The sequence below is a fragment of the Entelurus aequoreus genome, linkage group LG10, assembly GCF_033978785.1.
Source record: "Entelurus aequoreus isolate RoL-2023_Sb linkage group LG10, RoL_Eaeq_v1.1, whole genome shotgun sequence".
In the NCBI taxonomy this organism is placed as follows: Eukaryota; Metazoa; Chordata; class Actinopteri; order Syngnathiformes; family Syngnathidae; genus Entelurus; species Entelurus aequoreus.
Window position 1 is genome coordinate 14467951 of NC_084740.1, and position 20782 is coordinate 14488732.

The window sequence follows — 20782 nt, forward strand, 5'->3', positions numbered from 1 at the left end:
AATGTACAAAATATACGCTAATTATCAGAATGCCCACAATAATTGAAGATGCAGTTATAATCATTTAGCGCCCGCAGTGGGATTTATCAAGACTTAAACTGTTCTGCGGCTGCTGTTTTGTTTTATTTAGCCCACCGGAAATATTTGTGCAAAGTGGCACAGTTACGCAGCAGATGGCTGTGAGAGAGGAGGCGATCGTGCTGGAAAACCAATAATAGAGAGCATACTCCCTCCTGTGTGTGTGTCAACATATTAGAACATTGAACATTGAAAACATTGACTTTTAAAAAAATAATAGACATATCATATATTCGGCAATATTTTACAGCTCTATAGCTGCTGGATTATTTCAGGAGCTAATTAAAACACATTTATTGACTAGATATTTTTTGTTTTGTTTGACTGCTGTTTTTTCCTCATATATATATACACTACCGTTCAAAAGTTTGGGGTCACCCAAACAATTTTGTGGAATAGCCTTCATTTCTAAGAACAAGAATAGACTGTCGAGTTTCAGATGAAAGTTCTCTTTTTCTGGCCATTTTGAGCGTTTAATTGACCCCACAAATGTGATGCTCCAGAAACTCAATCTGCTCAAAGGAAGGTCAGTTTTGTAGCTTCTGTAACGAGCTAAACTGTTTTCAGATGTGTGAACATGATTGCACAAGGGTTTTCTAATCATCAATTAGCCTTCTGAGCCAATGAGCAAACACATTGTACCATTAGAACACTGGAGTGATAGTTGCTGGAAATGGGCCTCTATACACCTATGTAGATATTGCACCAAAAACCAGACATTTGCAGCTAGAATAGTCATTTACCACATTAGCAATGTATAGAGTGTATTTCTTTAAAGTTAAGACTAGTTTAAAGTTATCTTCATTGAAAAATAAGGACATTTTAATGTGACCCCAAACTTTTGAACGGTAGTGTATATATATGCAGGTATATATGAATATATATATATATATATATATATATATATATATATATATATATATATATATATATATATATATATATATATATATATATATATATATATATATATATATACATATATATATATGAATATATATATATATGAATATATATATACATATATATATATATATATATATATATATATATATATATATATATATATATATTTCTATATATATATATATACACATTTATATATATATACATATATATATATGTATATATATATGAATATATATATGTGTGTATATATATATACAATATATATATATATATATGTATATAAAATTCCTAGTTTGTGAACCCGTTCTCAAACAATGGCAATAAAACTATTCTGATTCTGATTCTGATTCTGATATATATATATATATATATATATATATATATATATATATATATATATATATATATATATATATATATATATATATATATATATATATATATATATATATATATATATATATATATATATATATATATATATATATATATATATATATATATATATATATATATATATATATATATATATATATATATATATATATATATATATATATATATATATATATATATATATATATATATATATATATATATATATCAGAATCAGAATCAGAATCAGAATAGTTTTATTGCCATTGTTTGAGAACGGGTTCACAAACTAGGAATTTTATATACATATATATATATATATATTGTATATATATATACACACATATATATATTCATATATATATACATATATATATATGTATATATATATAAATGTATATATATATATATATATGTTTATATATATATATATATATATATATATATATATATATGTATATATATATATATATATATATATATATATATATATATATATATATATATATATATATATATATATATATATATATATATATATATATATATATATATAAATGTGTATATGAATAAACTTTTTCCAATATTTTCATGGTTTCTTACATGCATTATTGGATCATTCCAGACGCACCATCACAAAAGTGGCGCCTCCGAAGGCGCACCTAAGCTTTGGCGTGCTAAAAATAGATTTTGTTGTCTAGACCACCATTCTATATCGCCCAAACACAGTGCATAAAAGAATGAAATAGCATATGTTGGACCGTTGGAGCATATGATGTCATGAGTGTGAAGGGAAATGAGTGTCTCCAATAAGCACAACATGTATGTTATACACAAAAACCTCATTTAAAAAAGCCGGTCCGCATCACTTTTGCACTTGTTACAGTATCAATTATACATGCCGTCTTAGTAGTAGACTACTGTACTAATGGTAAAAAACATTTTAAAGTTTGCACAATGCACATGCTGTTTAGCACTTGTTATCCGGGATTTTAGTAGATTAAGCCCATTATGTATTATCCTACATGACCTCTTTCTAACCTGGTTAGTGAATGATGTGTACTTATGTTGTTTCCACATATTAAAAAAAAAAAATCTCTTGCTGCGTGTGTTCACTTCTTCTGCAGTACCGGAAGTCGCAAGAAGGATCACTAGCGCGGCAGCGCCCTCTACCACCAGGAGGCGGGAGTCATTTAATGACTTCTACAGTATTTCACACACGCAGCTACGGTATATTAATAAAACATAGCTGCTTACGGTTCTCTTTAACATACTGTACCGGTATTCAATAGCTTGGACCTTAAATCCTACTGAAAAGCTCTTTATCTTTTTTCCTTTGTGCGATTGTAAACTACTGAAATCAGCTTCCTCCATTTTGAAAATGAGGACAGATGCGTCACTCGTGACGTAACGAATTTGACCCGGTGGAAGTTCTAGCCATATGCTAAATATTTTGCGAAACGAGTTTGACCCGGTGAAAATTATAGACATGCGATAATAAAACTAATATTTTGCAAAACGAATTTGATCCGGCTTCAATAATAAACCAGCGATAAGGCCAAGCATGCGTTAATTATTTTGAGAAACGAGTTTGACCCGGCAGTAATTCTAGACGTGCGAATACTATATTCCCTGCGCCAATTCAAGGAAATACGGTATGTGTTCTCTCCTGGTCAAAATGTGGTTGTATCGTCTGCAAATATTACAAACTTTAAAGTCCTTTAAAACTTTACAAATGTAATTTACTTTATATATTGATTGAACAATTTTGGCCCCTGTATTGATCCCTGGGGTACGCCACACGATATATTTAGAGCTGTAGACGTGTGTTTGCCAGCCGAGGCTGTAGTAAGCTCACCCCAACTCATTTTTAGATAAATATATCGGTTTTTTTCCCATTGAAAAAAAAATCTGGATTCTTATGAGGGAAAAGGCATAAAACAACAATACACGCTTTATATTTACGGTTAGGGCTGAATTTTTTAAATAGATTTAATGCCGTCTATTTGTATTTGTGTTTGATTGTCAACTAAGTAAAACAAATGGCCATGGCTGGTATATACTTTAGTTTTGTCTGTTTGAGTTTTTGTTTTTCTAAATCTAGTTTCTCGCCAAATCTAATGACATTTTCCTTAGCCAATGCACCCCTCCCTACACAATGTTTCATTAAAATGAGTTAAGCAGTTTTGAGTTATTGAACACGCACAGAAAAAGAAAGACTTGTTGTGTAAGTGTATCAAAGAGCACAACTATACTAATTATTCAAGTGAAACGTCTGAATTGCATGGATTTTTGTTCCGCCCAGTTGACCTTTACACACAAAAGACCCTCATCCATACATCACAGTGGGGGAAACCAGACAAATGGAGCAGCAGTTACTAGGGAAGGATTCTTTTGTTCAGGCAGATTTGGAATCTTGACCGAAGCTTTTCAATGCATTGCGAGTAGACACAACATTCAAATAAGGCACATACACTATATTGCCAAAAGTATTTGACCACCTGCCTTGACTCACATATGAACTTGAAGTGCCATCCCATTCCTAACTCATAGGGTTCAATATGATGTCGGTCCACCTTTTGCAGCTATTACAGCTTCAACTCTTCTGGGAAGGCTGTCCACAAGGTTGCGGAGTGTGTTTATAGGAATTTTCCACCATTCTTCCAAAAGCGCATTGTTGAGGTCAAACACGAGAAGGTGGTCGAGAAGGCCTGGCTCTCAGTCTCCGTTCTAATTTATCCCAAAGACGTTCTATCTGGTTCAGGTCAGGACTCTGTGCAGGCCAGTCAAGTTCATCCACACCAGAGTCTGTCATCCATGTCTTTATGGGCCTGGCTTTGTGCATTGGTGCACAGTCATGTTGGAAGAGGAAGGGGCCCGCTCCAAACTGTTCCCACAAGGTTGGGAGCATGGAATTGTCCAAAATGTTTTGGTATCCTGGAGCATTCAAAGTTCCTTTCACTGGAACTAAGGGGCCAAGCCCAACTCCTGAAAAACAACCCCACACTATAATAATTCCTGCTCCACCAAATTTCACACTCGGCACAATGCAGTCCGAAATGTACCGTTTTCCTGGCAACCTCCAAACCCAGACTCGTCCATCAGATTGCCAGATGGAAAAGCATGATTCATCATTCCAGAGAAGGCGTCTCCACTGCTCTAGAGTCCAGTGGCGACGTGCTTTACACCACTGCATCCGACGCTTTGCATTGGACTTGGTGATGTATGGCTTAGATGCAGCTACTCGGCCATGGAAACCCATTCCATGAAGCTCTCTGCGTACTGTACGTGGGCTAATTGGAAGGTAACGTGAAGTTTGGAGCTCTGTAGCAACTGACTGTGCAGAAAGTCGCCGACCTCTTTGCACTATGCGCTTCAGCATCCGCTGGCCCCTCTCGGTCAGTTTACGTGGCCTACCACTTGGTGGCTGGGTTGCTGTTGTTCCCTAACTCTTCCATTTTCTTATAATAAAGCCGACATTTGATTTTGGAATATTTAGGAGTTGGGCATCTGTAACTTCCAACTCTACGTGTGTCCATGTTGACAGGAAGCAGATAAGACGCTCTTTGCTCGCCGCCAGAGACTCCAATCAGTCGGAGGCTTTTCCCTGCTGCTGCTCCACTGTTTGTCCCATGTCGCCATCAAGGACTTGACCACTGACTACTCCCCTGACTTTCAGAGACACTTTTGCCAGGTACGAACACAACTCACAGAGCACACATGTCAGTGCTTATGCTATGTTTAGACACTGAGTGCGCCACTATAGGTCCTGCAGGCGTGTCTCGGGGAGCTGTTTCAGGCCAAACTGGGCTTGGATTCCTGCGCAACGGAAGCTGATTGGATGGATGTTGATCCTCCTCAGGGACATTTGAAAGGCACTCCGTCTGGATGTGGGAGCGCCTGCCTCTCTCCAAATGTATGTACAAAAAAAAACCCCCTAAAGCCATTACTACCGCTTGCTTTTTCTTATGTAAGTTTACGTTATCTGAGCCAAGTGACGACTAAACGAGTGTTTTCTGGGGAACAGGATGTTGAAGAAGTCGGGGGCAAACACAGAGAAATGTCTGTCGTAGCCCATCTTGAAGGGGTTTTAAGGAAAAGAATCTTAGCAGCAGAGGAAGGACAACAGCAGGCCGAAGGGAGCTGCAGGCCTTTCGCAGATGAGAACAAGAAGATGTGATATGTCCCAGCCAATGAGCGAATAAATTAAGTATAATGAAAATAAATAGTCCTGATCCACCAATGGTGTTTGTTTGTATTGTAGCGTGAATAATATAAAATAATATTTATTTATTTATTTAGTTCCGGGACGCTACAATACATTCAAACACCATTGGTGGATCAGGACTATTACATATATATATATATATATAAATATATATACCACATTTTTCGGAGTATAAGTCGCACCGGCCGAAAATGCATAATAAAGAAGGAAAAAAACATATATAAGTCGCACTGGAGTATAAGTTGCATTTTTGGGGGAAATGTATTTGATAAAACCCAACACCAAGAATAGACATTTGAAAGGCAATTTAAAATAAAAAAAGAATAGTGAACAACAGGCTGAATAAGTGTACGTTATATGACGCATAAATAACCAACTGAGAACGTGCCTGGTATGTTAGCGTAGCATATTATGGTAAGAGTCATTCATATAACTATTACATATAGAACATGCTATACGTTTACCAAACAATCTGTCACTCCTAATTGCTAAATCCCATGAAATCTTATACGTCTAGTCTCTTACATGAATTAGCTAAATTATATTATTTGATCATTTACGGTAATAATAATTTCAGACATAAGTCGCTCCTGAGTATAAGTCAAACTATGAAAAAAACTGCGAATTATAGTCCGAAAAATACGGTATGTATTTTTTTATGGATATATATATATTCATAAAAAAATACATATATATATTTATAAAATAATATTTATTTATCTATTTAGTTCCAGGATGCTACAATATAAACAAACACCATTGGTGGATCAGGACTATTTATTAATTTATCAATACTATTTATAAAATATGATTTTATGGACTTATATATATATATATATATATATATATATATATATATATATATATATATATATATATATATATATATATATATATATATATATATATAACTATATATATATATATATATATTTATAACATTTGTTTTTTTATGGATGTATATATATATCCATAAAAATACATCCATCCATCCATCCATCTTCTTCCGCTTATCCGAGGTCGGGTCACGGGGGCAGCAGCCTAAGCAGGGAAGCCCAGACTTCCCTCTCCCCAGCCACTTTGTCCAGCTCTTCCCGGGGGATCCCGAGGCGTTCCCAGGCCAGCCGGGAGACATAGTCTTCCCAAGGTGTCCTGGGTCTTCCCCGTGGCCTCCTACCGGTTGGACGTGCCCTAAACACCTCCCTAGGGAGGCGTTCGGGTGGCATCCTGACCAGTTGCCCAAACCACATCATCTGGCTCCTCTCGATGTGGAGGAGCAGTGGTTTTACTTTGAGCTCCCCCCGGATGGCAGAGCTTCTCACCCTATCTCTAAGGGAGGGCCCCGACACCCGGCGGAGGAAACTAATTTCGGCCGCTTGTACCGGTGATCTTGTCCTTTCAGTCATAACCCAATAAAAATACACATATATATATATATATATATATATATATATATATATATATATATATATATATATATATATATATATATATATATATATATATATATATACATACATATATATATATATATATATATATATATATATATATATATATATATATATATATATATATATATATATATATATATATATATATATATATATATATATGTTGTGGGCGTGGTTAATAGGGGAGTATATTTACAGCTAATATTCACCAACTCAAATATTTCATACATATATATATATATATATATATATATATATATATATATATATATATATATATATATATATATGTATATATATATATATATATATGTATGAAATACTTGACTTTCAGTGAATTCTAGCTATATATATATTTATTTTATTATACATATAAATAAAATAAATACTTGAATTTCAGTGTACCGGAGGCTATCCAGTAGATGGCAGTATTGTCCTGTTTAACTTCTCCGTTCATGACTGAGTATATCATTTCGGCCACCGTGTTCAATGGAGAAGTCTGTTCTACAAAATGTACAGGCAACATGCCCCTTCCCCTTCGAACTGTCCTGGATGAACTGAAATTCTTGTTTCCATTCGTTTTGGAACTTGCAAGCGTATTTCTTCATCTTGCTCGTCGACGGCGTCACCATGTCTGTAACTTCCTCGTTCTTCTGCTTCGTCTCCTTGTTGTGTGCGCAGTTGTGCACTCTACTCTCTAAAAGCCGTAGATGTTATGACGTCATTGGGCAGGCAAGCTGTTTATATTGTGGGAAAGCGGACGTGAGAAGAGGCTGTCCCCACTCAGGTCCGCATTGAGCTGGAGGGGGCGTGGCCTCCAGCTCCGGCTGAATACCGGGAGTTTGTCGGGAGAACATTTCTGCCGGGAGGTTAATCGGGAGAGGTGCTGAATACCGGGAGTCTCCCGGTAAAACCGGGAGGGTTGGCAAGTATGCATTTTGGATGTATTAATGGATTATTGGCTCCACACTTTCTCTGTTTGTTTGAGATTGTCAATACTGCCACAAATGGTGGAAAAGTGTATTACAACTGAGTAAGGCTGCGGCCCACACGGACCATAGCTGAGAAACATCCTTCCTTCCTTCCTTTTTCTACCACTTGTCCCTTTTGGGGTCGCGGGGGGTGCTGGAGCCTATCTCAGCTGCATTCGGGCGGAAGGCGGCGTACACCCTGGACAAGTCGCCACCTCATCACAGGGCCAACACAGATAGACAACATTCACACTCACATTCACACACTATATATTTATATTTTTTGCCAATTGGATGTAAAATTAAATTTAATTATTTAATAAGTTGTTTTGAGATGTTCAGTTATAAGTAAATGTTAAACTTAATTTTTTTTACTATTCTTTACTTTATTAGTGTTTAAAAATTTTTCTTCAATAGTAAACTTTTTTTTCTATGAAGGTAGTTTTTCTTAATATGAAGTTAAAGGCCTACTGAAACCCACTACTACCGACCAAGCTCTGTTTTCATCTCAAAATTCCACGGTATTCTGGACATCTGTGTTGGTGAATCTTTTGCAATTTGTTTAATGGACAATGAAGACTGCAAAGAAGAAAGCTGTAGGTGGGATCGGTGTATTAGCGGCGGCCTACAGCAACACAACCAGGAGGACTTTGAGGATAGCAGACGCGCTAGCCGAACGACCTCACCTTGACTTCCTCCGTCTCCGGGCCGCCGACCGCATCGGTGATCGGGTGAAGTCCTTCGTCGTACCGTCGATCGCTGGAACGCAGGTGAGCACGGGTGTTGATGAGCAGATGAGGGCTGGCTGGCGTAGGTGCAGAGCTAATGTTTTTAGCATAGCTCTGTAGAGGTTCCGTAGCTAAGTTAGCTTCAATGGCGTCGTTAGCAACAGCATTGCTAAGCTTCGCCAAGCTGGAAAGCATTAACCGTGTATTTACATGTCCAGAGTTTGGTAGTATTGTTGATCTTCTGTCTATCCTTCCAGTCAGGGGCGTATTTGTTTTGTCTATATATGCAGTTAAGCCCGATGTTATCACGTTAGCTCAGTAGCTAAAGTGCTTCGCCGATGTATTGTCGTGGAGATAAAAGTCACTGTGAATGTCCATTTCGCGTTCTCGACTCTCATTTTCAAGAGGATATAGTATCCGAGGTGGTTTAAAATACAAATCTGTGATCCACAATAGAAAAAGGAGAGAGTGTGGAATCCAATGAACCCTTGTACCTAAGTTACGGTCAGAGCGGAAAAAGATACGTCCTGCACTGCACTCTAGTCCTTCACTTTCACGTTCCTCATCCACGAATCTTTCATCCTCGCTCAAATTAATGGGGTAATCGTCGCTTTCTCGGTCCGAATCGCTCTCGCTGCTGGTGTAAACAATGCGGAAATGTGAGCAGCCCTTCCTCCGGTGACGTCACGCTACTTCCGTTAGGGGCAAGGCTTTTTTTTTATCAGAGACCAAAAGTTGCGAACTTTATCGTCGTTGTTCTCTACTAAATCCTTTCAGCAAAAATATGGCAATATCGCGAAATTATCAAATATGATACATAGAATGGATCTGCTATCCCCGTTTAAATAAAAAAAATTCATTTCAGTAGGCCTTTAAATAAATAGATGGTTTAAACAATAAATAATGATTTAATTAAACACATTATGAAACATTGCATTCAATGATTAAAAGTAAGTATTTACTTCATAATCAATATATTTATTTCCAGCGCAATTTATACATTAAAATCAGGCTTTTAATTTCATTTTAATGTGACTTTTTACTGCTTATCATACAAATGCTAAAAAAGACATTAAATTACATAATATTAAGGTCATTAAATAATAGAAATGGAATGGGTGACGAAATAGTAGTTTCAATATACAGTCATTATTTGCCATTGTAGTTCTCATTTAATCAATTTAAGGATCATTTTATGAAATATTTGATACATCATGTACATTTAAAATATTTAAAATGATTTTTGAGAAGGAAAAAAAAACATTCACGCATGCCAGTACTGCTCAAAGAAAAAATGAAAACAAAATAAAAACTTGAATACAGCAGTTTTATTATACACTATAGTTGTTTCTATAAAAAAAAGTTAACACACAGTATGCAAATAGATTTAGATGTAAGATAAAGGCAAAAGTCCACAGTACAAAGAGACATTTGCACCATCTCCCGCCATCACCATTTTCCGGCCACGCTGTCATTCAGCCTGGGCTACCACGATTTTGAGCGTGATAAAAATGGCCAGTATAATTAATCCACACACCAGCGCGGCGATATTGAGGATCTTTGCCGTCTTTGACGCTTCAGCAGCTGCCATCGAGTTCCCGGAGGCGTTGGCATTTTTTACCTTAAATAGAACAAGAGCGGACATCAGCAAGTTTGGTGGTGGGAGTGCCATCGTACTGTAACTTGCTGCATCTACACTTGGGTATCAGCAATTGTTGGAGATGTAGTTTAGCATGCATAAGAAGATTAGAAATATGATGAAAACCATGAAGGCCTACCTTGCTGGAATAGACAACCGCTGCGATCCCAAGAGGCAGACAGCAACATACAATGTTGAAGATGGACCATGCCAAATAAGAAGGGGCCGCAGCACGACTTTGTCCTCTTTCCATCCTGCCTGAAAGTGCTTCAATGTTTTGTTGTTGCCGCAAACGTCTCCAGCCAATGACTGTAAGAGGGACGACATACCCAACCTTTTATATGTAATGGGTGGGGTTTAGAGGTTTGGAGGAAAAACGAACCCCGCCTCCCCCAAAAAAAGAAAGTCTTTCAGGCCCATTCATAGCCAGGGAAATCCTTACTTGTCACAATATTGTACAGTTACGTTCAGTACGTGTGCATGCGCTAAATTAGTCCGCTTTTTCAAATAGTTTGGCTCTAAATAAGCCTCCTACAGCCAATGGAAACACCTTAAAGGTGCCATATGTAATAATGTCATGTCAAGTCATCATTAAAGGCCAACTGAAACCCACTACTACCGACCACGCAGTCTGATAGTTTATATATCAATGATGAAATCTTAACATTGCAACACATGCCAATACGGCCGGGTTAACTTATAAAGTGCAATTTTAAATTTCCCGCCACACTTCCGGTTGAAAACGTCTAGATATGATGACGTATGCACGTGACGTAAACGATTGATACGGAAGTATTGGTAGCCCATTGAATACAATACAAAAAAGCTCTGTTTTCATTTCAAAATTCCACAGTATTCTGGACATCTGTGTCGGTGAATATTTTGCAATTTGTTTAATGAACAATGGAGACTGGAAAGAAGAAATTTGTAGGTGGGATCAGTGTATTAGCGGTGGACTACAGCAACACAGCCAGGAGGACAGAGATGGATAGCAGACGCGCTAGCCGCCGAACTCACCTTAACTTCCTCCGTCTCGCCAACCGCATCGATGATCGGGTGAAGTCCTTTATCGCACCGTCGATCGCTGGAACACAGGTGTTGATGAGCAGATGAGGGCTGGCTGGCGTAGGTGGATAACTAATGTTTTTAGCATAGCTCTGTGAGGTCCGGTTGCTAAGTTAGCTTCAATGGCGTCGTTAGCAACAGCATTGTTAACCTTCGCCAGGCTGGAAAGTATTAACCGTGTAGTTACATGTCCAGAGTTTGGTAGTATTGTTGATCTTCTGTCTATCCTTCCAGTCAGGGATTTATTTATTTTGTTTCTATCTGCATTTGAGGCCAATGCTATCACGTTAGCTCAGTAGTTAAAGAGCTTCGCCGATGTATTGTCGTGGAGATAAAAGTCACTGTGAATGTCCATTTCGCGTTCTCGACTCTCATTTTCAAGAGGATATAGTATCCGAGGTGGTTTAAAATACAAATCCGTGATCCACAATAGAAAAAGGAGAGAGTGTGGAATCCAATGAGCCAGCTGTACCTAAGTTACGGTCAGAGCGAAAAAAGACATGTCTTGCACTGCATTCTAGTCCTTCACTCTAACGTTCCTCATCCACAAATCTTTCATCCTCGCTCAAATTAATGGGGTAATCGTCGCTTTCTCGGTCCGAATCGCTCTAGCTGCATTGAAAACAATAGGAAAATGTGCGGAGCCTTTCAACTGACTACGTCACGCTACTTCCGGCTTTTTTTTATCAGATACCAAAAGTTGCGATCTTTATCGTCGTTGTTCTCTACTAAATCCTTTCAGCAAAAATATGGCAATATCGCGAAATGATCAAGTATGACACATAGAATGGATCTGCTATCCTCGTTTAAATAAAAACAATTCATTTAAGTAGGCCTTTAAATGGCCCTGATATGTCAAAAGGCATTAATATATAATGTTCTTTTGGAATACCTCTATAACTGATAACAGTAGTTCAGCCGGGTTTTGCTCATTTCAAAATTAGATTTTTAGATCTTGTTATTGTTTCAATTTCGATGTCCCGCCCTCTACCGTTTGACCAATTAGAAAGTCCGTGAGTGTGTCACATCCAGGTTGCCAGTTACGCACCGCCATCTTCGTCTAGCTACTGCCACTGGTAAAGTTACTAAACATGTCAGACCTCACTAAATGTAAAAGGCCTTGTTACGATTCTCAACTTATTCATGACAAAGCCAGGAAAAAAACAAGGATTTGTATCGGGGATGCCTTTGAAAGATGGAGATGATTGAAGACTACAGAATTTTGAGCGTGATTGCAGTACCATTTCTGGCCAGAATTAATTGAAATTTTAAAAAAAGAAGTTTTTTTTATTTTTATTTATTTTGTTTTTTCATAAAGAAATACAATCATGTGTGCTTACGGACTGTATTGATCTATATTGATATATAATGTATATATTGTGTTTTTTATGTTGATTTAATAAAAAAAATAAAAATTATTTTATTTTTTTTATTTATTTTATTTCTTGTCCGGCCCGGTACTAATCGGTCGGTTGGGGACCACTGTATTAGAGAGTGTGCATGGACACTTGGACTTCACACGTAGGTGTAAAAATCCAAAAAAAACAAAACTATTTGTGAGTTTTTCCTTGCCCGTATGTGGGCTCTGTACCGAGGATGTCGTTGTGGCTTGTGCAGCCCTTTGAGACACTTTTGATTTAGGGCTGTATAAATAAACATTGATTGATTGATTGATATTTGAGAAATCGGACTAATTTAGTGCATGGAAACGTAGTGAGTATTCCTAAATTCATTCAAACCCTGGGAAAATTTGATGTCCAAGTGAAATCTCCCCATTAATTAACATTATTATTTTAAACAATGTTTTGACTGTCAAATTTAATGAGTTATAACAAATAATAAATGGTTGGGTTGCTTGTGATCAGATTAAAGCATACACCAGTGCAAAGATGTGTGAGGAGACTCCGACAGGTGTCTGCTGGCAAATTTTATTTCCAAATACACCCCGATGGAATCAAAACATATATTTTTGAGCTAATAAATTACCTATATTTCGGAAAAAACATTTAAAAAATATATTTGTGTATGACATTCTGACAATCAAATTGCCTTTGTGTCAAAATATTGGGGTATTCAAATTTTACAAACAAGTAATTTACTTTGTATGATTACGATTAGTCACAATTCAAAAATTAAATTAATCTGACAGCACTACTTACTATATAATGTGTCAGTCAATTTGTCCTCCTTTAACCCTCTGTGGACATATTCAATTTTAATTGTCTTCAAAGCCAAACAGGACTAACACAAGGGTGCAAAAACATTTTGTATTCATTTGTCTTTTGTTTACTTTTTTTGCTTAATAAACTTCAGTCCTGAACAAAACATGTAATATCTTTTTAAATGTTGACCCTTTTGAAGGCCTTTTGATCAGATAATGTCACACATTTAAATTAAAGGCCTTCAAAAGGTTTTGATAATGATAATAATTTTAAAAAAAAACATTACATGTTTGGTATTTTTGTTTCGAGCTAAAGTTGATTGAGAGATTTGAGAAAAGAAAAAAAAGTAGTAGAGTAAAGTAAATCCAGAATGTTTTATGCCTTTATTATTATTATTTTTTAATTAAATCAACATAAAAAACACAATATATACATTATATATCAATATAGATCAATACAGTCCGTAAGCACGACATTTATGTCCTGTTTGGCTTTAGGGTATATTGTGGAATACAGTAAATACAGTAACAGTTTACTGAAAGGAAAAAAAGACAGCCTTTGTCCCCTGAGTGTTGAATTATTTTATCACTCAATAATTATCTTTACTTCAAAATGATGACCTTTAAACACAGGAAGTGCACAAACTATCAGCAATTGGCATTAAATCAGCTTCTTCCTAATCCTTTTCAGTAGTATCTTAACTTACGAGTTTAATATTTATGTTTTGTGACAGAGTTCTTAGCTCAAAAACATAATCACAAATTAATTTAATCAGCACGTGACCCCCCCTAAAATAGCATGATTTTAACATGTAAAAAGCCTTTTAAAAAGACAAAAACAATCTTCTAGGTAGGAAATATTGCATAAAAACAATACGATAGAATGTACTACCAACAACTACAGTAGTTTTATGAAGTAATGTAGTAAACATTTACAGCATTTACCTTGGAGAGCAGACTTCTACAGTATCTCCTTCCAGCTGGTTCGCCATCAAACACACCATCAGCAGCTTTTCCATATTTTCAAGGATACATGTACGGGGATTAGACATTATTTTAAAATTAGATTCATTCTGCTTCAGTACGGTGCAGACAGTGATATGCTCTAATTACGCCAAGTTGGCAACATGCTCTATTTTGTTTTTGATGATTTATTTCTTTGTTTCAATGAATACCATCCTCTTCTGATGGCATTTGTTGTCGTAGACGAGTGGTCCCCAACCACCGGGCCGCGGCCCGGTCTCGGTCTGTGGATCGATTGGTACCAGGCCGCACAAGAAATAAAAACAATTTAAAAATGTAATTTAATTTTTTTTTTTTAATTAAATCAACATTTACAATTAGTGCACCAACCCAAAAAAAACTCCCTCCCCCATTTACTCTCATTCACACTCAATCGCACAAAAGGGTTGTTTCTTTCTGTTATTAATATTTCTGGTTCCTACATTATATATCAATATAGATCAATACAGTCTGCAGGGATACAGTCCGTAAGCACACATGATTGTATTATGTATCATTATGACAAAAAAATAAAAAATACAAATAAACCCTCCCGTCCCCCCGGTCCGCGAGACAAATTTTCAAGCGTTGACCGGTCCGCAGTTACAAAAAGGTTGGGGACCACGACATAATGATCTCCAAACTGAGAAAATACGGTTTTAATAGTATGTCACTTTCTTGGATGTTGAGCTATCTATCAGGAAGACCACAGAGAGTGTGTTTTAATGGTAGCCTATCTGAACGCAAGTACAGTTACTGCGGCGTGCCTCAAGGGAGCTGCTTAGGTCCTTTACTCTTTATTATTTTTACTAATGATCTTCCCCGTGTTACAACAAACACCAATATGGTTACGTATGCAGATGACACAACTCTGTACAGTACTGCCTCTACCTTAAATGACCTAGAAAATAACTTAAATCAGGACCTGGAGAGAGTGTCACGCTGGGTAAATGATAGTAAACTTGTTGTGAATAGAGATGTCCGATAATGGCTTTTTTACCGATATCCGATATTCCGATATTGTCCAACTCTTAATTACAGATACCCGATATTCCGATATTGTCCAACTCTTAATTACAGATACCGATATCAACCGATACCGATATATACAGTCGTGGAATTAACACATTATTATGCCTAATTTTGTTGTGATGTCCCGCTGGTTGCATTAAACAATGTAACAAGGTTTACCAAAATAAATCAACCTAAGTTATGGAAAAAATGCCAACATGGCACTGCCATATTTATTATTGAAGTCACAAAGTGCATTATTTTTTTTAACATGCCTCAAAACAGCAGCTTGGAATTTGGGACATGCTCTCCCTGAGAGAGCATGTGGAGGTTGAGGTGGGCGGGGTTGGGGGTGTTGTAGCGGAGGGGAGGGTGTATATTGTAGCGTCCCGGAAGAGTTAGTGCTGCAAGGGGTTCTGGGTATTTGTTCTGTTGTGTTTATGTTGTGTTACGGTGCGGATGTTCTCCCAAAATGTGTTTGTCATTGTTGTTTGGTGTGGGTTCACAGTGTGGCGCATATTTGTAACAGTGTTAAAGTTGTTTATACGTCCACCCTCAGTGTGATCTGTATGGCTGTTGACCAAGTATGCATTGCATTCACTTGTGTGTGTGAAAAGCCGCATATATTGTGTGACTGGGCCGGCACGCAAAGGAAGTGCCTTTAAGGTTTATTGGCGCTCTGTACTTCTCCCTACGTCTGTGTACACAGTGGCGTTTTAAAAAGTCATAAATTTAACTTTTTGAAACCGATACAGATAGTTATGAAACCGATACCGATAATTTTTGATATTACATTTTAAAGCATTTATCGGCCGATAATATCGGCAGTCCAATATTATCGGACATCCTTAGTTGTGAACATTGACAAAACAAAAAGCATTGTTTTTGGATCCAGGCATATGCTTGTTGATGACCCCCAGCTTCATCTTTCAATGTCAGATATACCCATTGAGCAGGTCAAAAAAGCAAAACTGCTTGGTGTGCTATTAGACAGTCAACTGTCATGGTCCGATCATATTGATGGTATTTCAATGAAAACGGGAAGAGGTTTAGCCATGGTCAGGAAGTGCTCCACCAACTTGACATCCTCAACGATGGGCCAAGTCATACAGTCCTTGGTTTTCTGTCATCTTCATTACTGTCCTATAATACGGTCCGCTACGACTAAGTCTCACCTGAACAAACTGCAACTTGTTCAGAACAGAGCGGCTAGACTGCTACTTAAATGTTCTTTCAGTGCATTCACACCTGTCCTGCACTGCAAAAAGTCGGTGGTCAAAAACAAGAAAAAAAAATACAAAAATGAGGGGTATTTTATTTGAACTAAGCAAAATTATCTGCCAATAGAACAAGACAATTCGGCTTGTCAAGACTTTCCAAAACAAGTCAAATTAGCTAACCTCAATGAACCCAAAAATACCTTAAAATAAGTATATTCTCACTAATAACAACTGTACTGCTAAATGAGTATGTATTTTCTATTGTTTCGTTGAAAATAAAACAGCAAAGTCCATTTGGCTGTCATCTGTTTGAATTATGAGACAAAAATTGCGTCAAAATCATGATTTTTTTTTTCATGCTTGAAGTAAGAAATGATTTCTTTAAAAAAGTTGTTTTATACTTGTGAGTGTTGATGACACAGCTTTGCAACAGTTGATGTTCGAGTTTCAAGCATGTTTTACTCAATATAGGTCATAAAATCTCAGCAACAAGCTGTAATATCTTACTGAGATCATTTAGGACCAAAACACTTAAAACAAGTAAAACACTCTAACACAAAATCTGCTTAGTGAGAAGAATTATCTTATCAGACAGAAAATAAGCAAATATCACCCTTAGATTTCAGTTTTTGCAGTGAGGTTGTCTGTTAAACAAAATATGCATTGTAGTCTCCTTATGTTCTTTAGAACTATCATTTTAGATCAATCACCAGATTACTTTTACAAACAGTTTTTAAAATCAACTAACACACATATTCATGACACTAGGAATGCCAGCAATGGCTATTTGGCACTTCCTGGCCAGGACCAATCTCCTCAAACATAGTCATGTATAGATGTATATCATTCTGGAATCGGTTGCCATCTCACAATAATCTCTCACAAAGTAAATTGTCCTTCAAGACAGCTTTGAAGACACACCTATTACAGCTGCCCACATGACCTGAACTTTTAATACTGGATTTAACTAGCCTTTTTTATCTTATGTTGTACTTTTCTTGTATATAATGTTTGGTAATGTATGTATTCTTTGTATTTTTATTTTGTATGCTCCTATACGGACCCCAGGAAGACTGGCGGTCGCCTTGGCTTTAGCTAATGGGGATCCATTCAATAAAAAATTAAATTTTTCTTCTCAGCACTGTCGTTCACGCTCACTCTCTTCCTTCCGTTTGGCGACGGACTCCAAAAACCTGGACTCGTTCCGCCCACCGTGTGTTTGTTTGATCGGAGGGAAAAATAACTTGTCACTTCCCCATATTCAATCAGTTATATTTATTCACACACACAAACAAAAAACACACACCTACGGAGGCTCCGGGTTGTTGTCCTTGGTGGATCGTGTCAGACAAGAAACAACAACACAAACTATCTTCAGTTTTATTGATCAAAATCGGGAACTTTGCAAGGCGAGGGCGTACAGCTGTTTAATTTTGATAACTTTTTCCGTCTCACAAGTCTCGCTAAACGTTCCGAGGAACAGGTGCGGTAAGCATGTCTTGACCCAGGGGTAGGGAACCTCTGGCTCCAGCTCTTTTGATGACTGCATCTGGCTCTCAGATAAATCTTAGCTGACATAGCTTAACACCATAAGTAATGAATAATTCCGCTGGTAATCACAGTGTTAGAACTAACTTTCAAAATATAAAACATTCTCATGCATTTTAGTCCATCCATCCGTTTTCTACCGCACCTGTTCAAGAAGTCGCGTTAATGGTCAGAAGTATTTTATTTATTATTGGTTAGCATCAGAATAACAATGTTATTAAAAAGAATAACAGACTTATTATACTCTAAAAATGTTGGTCTTACTTAACAATGCACACATTTACTTGTATTCAGTGATAAAAAAATATGATATGGCTCTCACGGAAATACATTTTCAAATATTTGGCTTTCATGGCTCTCTCAGCCAAAAAGGTTTCCGCCCCCTGTCTTAACCACATGCGTGGGTGGTTCTCCTACGTTACAGTAAATGTGTCAGCCTTATCTCATTTACTGTTATGCACATTTTATGACAACATGTCAGACAAAATTGGTCCATTCTGCAACAACTTCACAAGTTCTACACAACTTAAATTCATATGTAATGCAAGCACACTATATTCTAAACCAGGGGTTCTTAACCTTTTTGACCCCGGGGCCCAACTTTTCCACTACTGATGGGCCACTCAAATATTAATACTGAATTAGTAATCTTACTCTTTATTTTAATCATATTCAATAATTATATCTAACCTACTTTATAGTATAAAACATTGTCAAATGATGTGAAAGCATGTGTTAATCACAAGGATTACTATCAACGCTTAGGTCAGGCTGAATATAAAAATAAATACTAACCACATATACTGCATAAGAAGAAATACATTTACATACTAATACACAGTGCTAAAATAAATACAGTCAACTAAATTAATAATGTATTTTTTTTCTTAAATACATTGTAAATCAAATCTACGTGCAAATGAAAAAATAAAGTTTTAACACTTTAGTCATCATTTTTGCGCTTAAGAAACTTACGAATATGTTGTCTATGCCGCTGCGGACCATACGAACAACAGCTGAGAAAGATATTTTTGGCGACTCTCTATCAGGCTCAAATAATCTTTATGGATATTCAATTAGCAGCATTAAAAGTAATCAATAGTGTATAGTAATCTTTTTTTTTTTAAACTAATCTCACTGTGCATGAATATTTAATAAGCAATACTTAAAAACAACCAAAATTGTAACATTTCCCGTGGCAGGAAAACAGTTCTAACCATCTTTAGTTATAAACTAATGCTAGCAAGTAAGACCACATGTTTTGGGCAGATCTTATAGAATTAACTCGGACATTTGCTAAGCCAAATAATGGCGGGGTTGCTTGTAATTAAAATGTTTGCTCGCAATTTAAAGCATAACAGTTAGCTCATAGACTCAATAGTCTAGTCAATATTATATAATATATAATATACATTATATTATATATTATATATATATATAATATAATTATATAATAGTCAATAGTCAATAGTCACATATACTGTAATATTGTACATTGTAATTGTTATATATTGTATATATGTTATATACATAATATAATATATCTGTATATATAATATACTGTACACATATTATGTATATATTCGTATATCTTTGTATAAATGTTATATTTTATATCGCTATATTTAGTCTATTTATACCTGCATTGTCCTTTCCATCCTTACACTTTCCATCATTGTAACTGAGCTACTGTGTTGAACAATTTCCCTTGTGGATCATTAAAGTTTGTCTAAGTCTAAGTCTAGACTGCTCTTATCTCAAAACACTCTTAAGTTGTGGTACCACTGAAAATAAGCAACCCAACAAGTTTTAAAAAATCTTATCTTGTTTTGTGGGCAGACTATTTTGCTTCTTTTAGATAAACATCTAACTTAAGATATGCAAACTGGTCAAACATAAAAGTTGCAGAGTAAGGAAAGTACGTATTTTTAATACTTTATATATTTCAGTTTTTTCGATGTACTGTTTTGATTTATAGTCTTTGAATCAAATCATATCGGTCTACAAGTACCGGTTAATTAATCAAATATTGTCCCAGAATTGATTTTAACATGTAAAAAGCCTTTTAAAAAGACAAAAACAATCTTCTAGGTAAGAAATATTGCATTAAAACAATACAAAAGAATGTACTACCAACAACTACAGTAGTTTTATGAAGTAATGTAGTAAAAATGTACAGCATTTACCTTGGAGAGCAGACTTCTATAGTATATCCTTCCAGCTGCTTCGCCGTCAAACACACCATCAGCAGCTTTTCCATATTTTCAAGGGTATATTTAGATATTATTTTAACATTGAATTGTAAAAGTTCATACTAATCCAGCTAAACACTTTGAAATAATTCACTTTTTTTTTTTAAAACAAAATATGTCCAATGTATATATTCTGTATAC

General features: G+C 36.0%; 1 protein-coding gene across 1 annotated transcript in view; it reads left to right on the forward strand.

Moving 5' to 3' along the window:
• Positions 1–5128, forward strand: part of si:dkey-103g5.4 (uncharacterized) — a gene marked incomplete at its 5' end in the record, with an annotated part of 116225 nt that extends 111097 nt beyond the window's left edge. Inside the window, 2 exons of the mRNA XM_062061849.1 lie at positions 4910–5056; positions 5108–5128. Coding sequence (XP_061917833.1) covers positions 4910–5056; positions 5108–5128 — 168 coding nt within the window. The remainder of the gene's footprint in view (positions 1–4909; positions 5057–5107) is intronic.
• Between the last annotated feature and the right edge of the window lie 15654 nt (positions 5129–20782).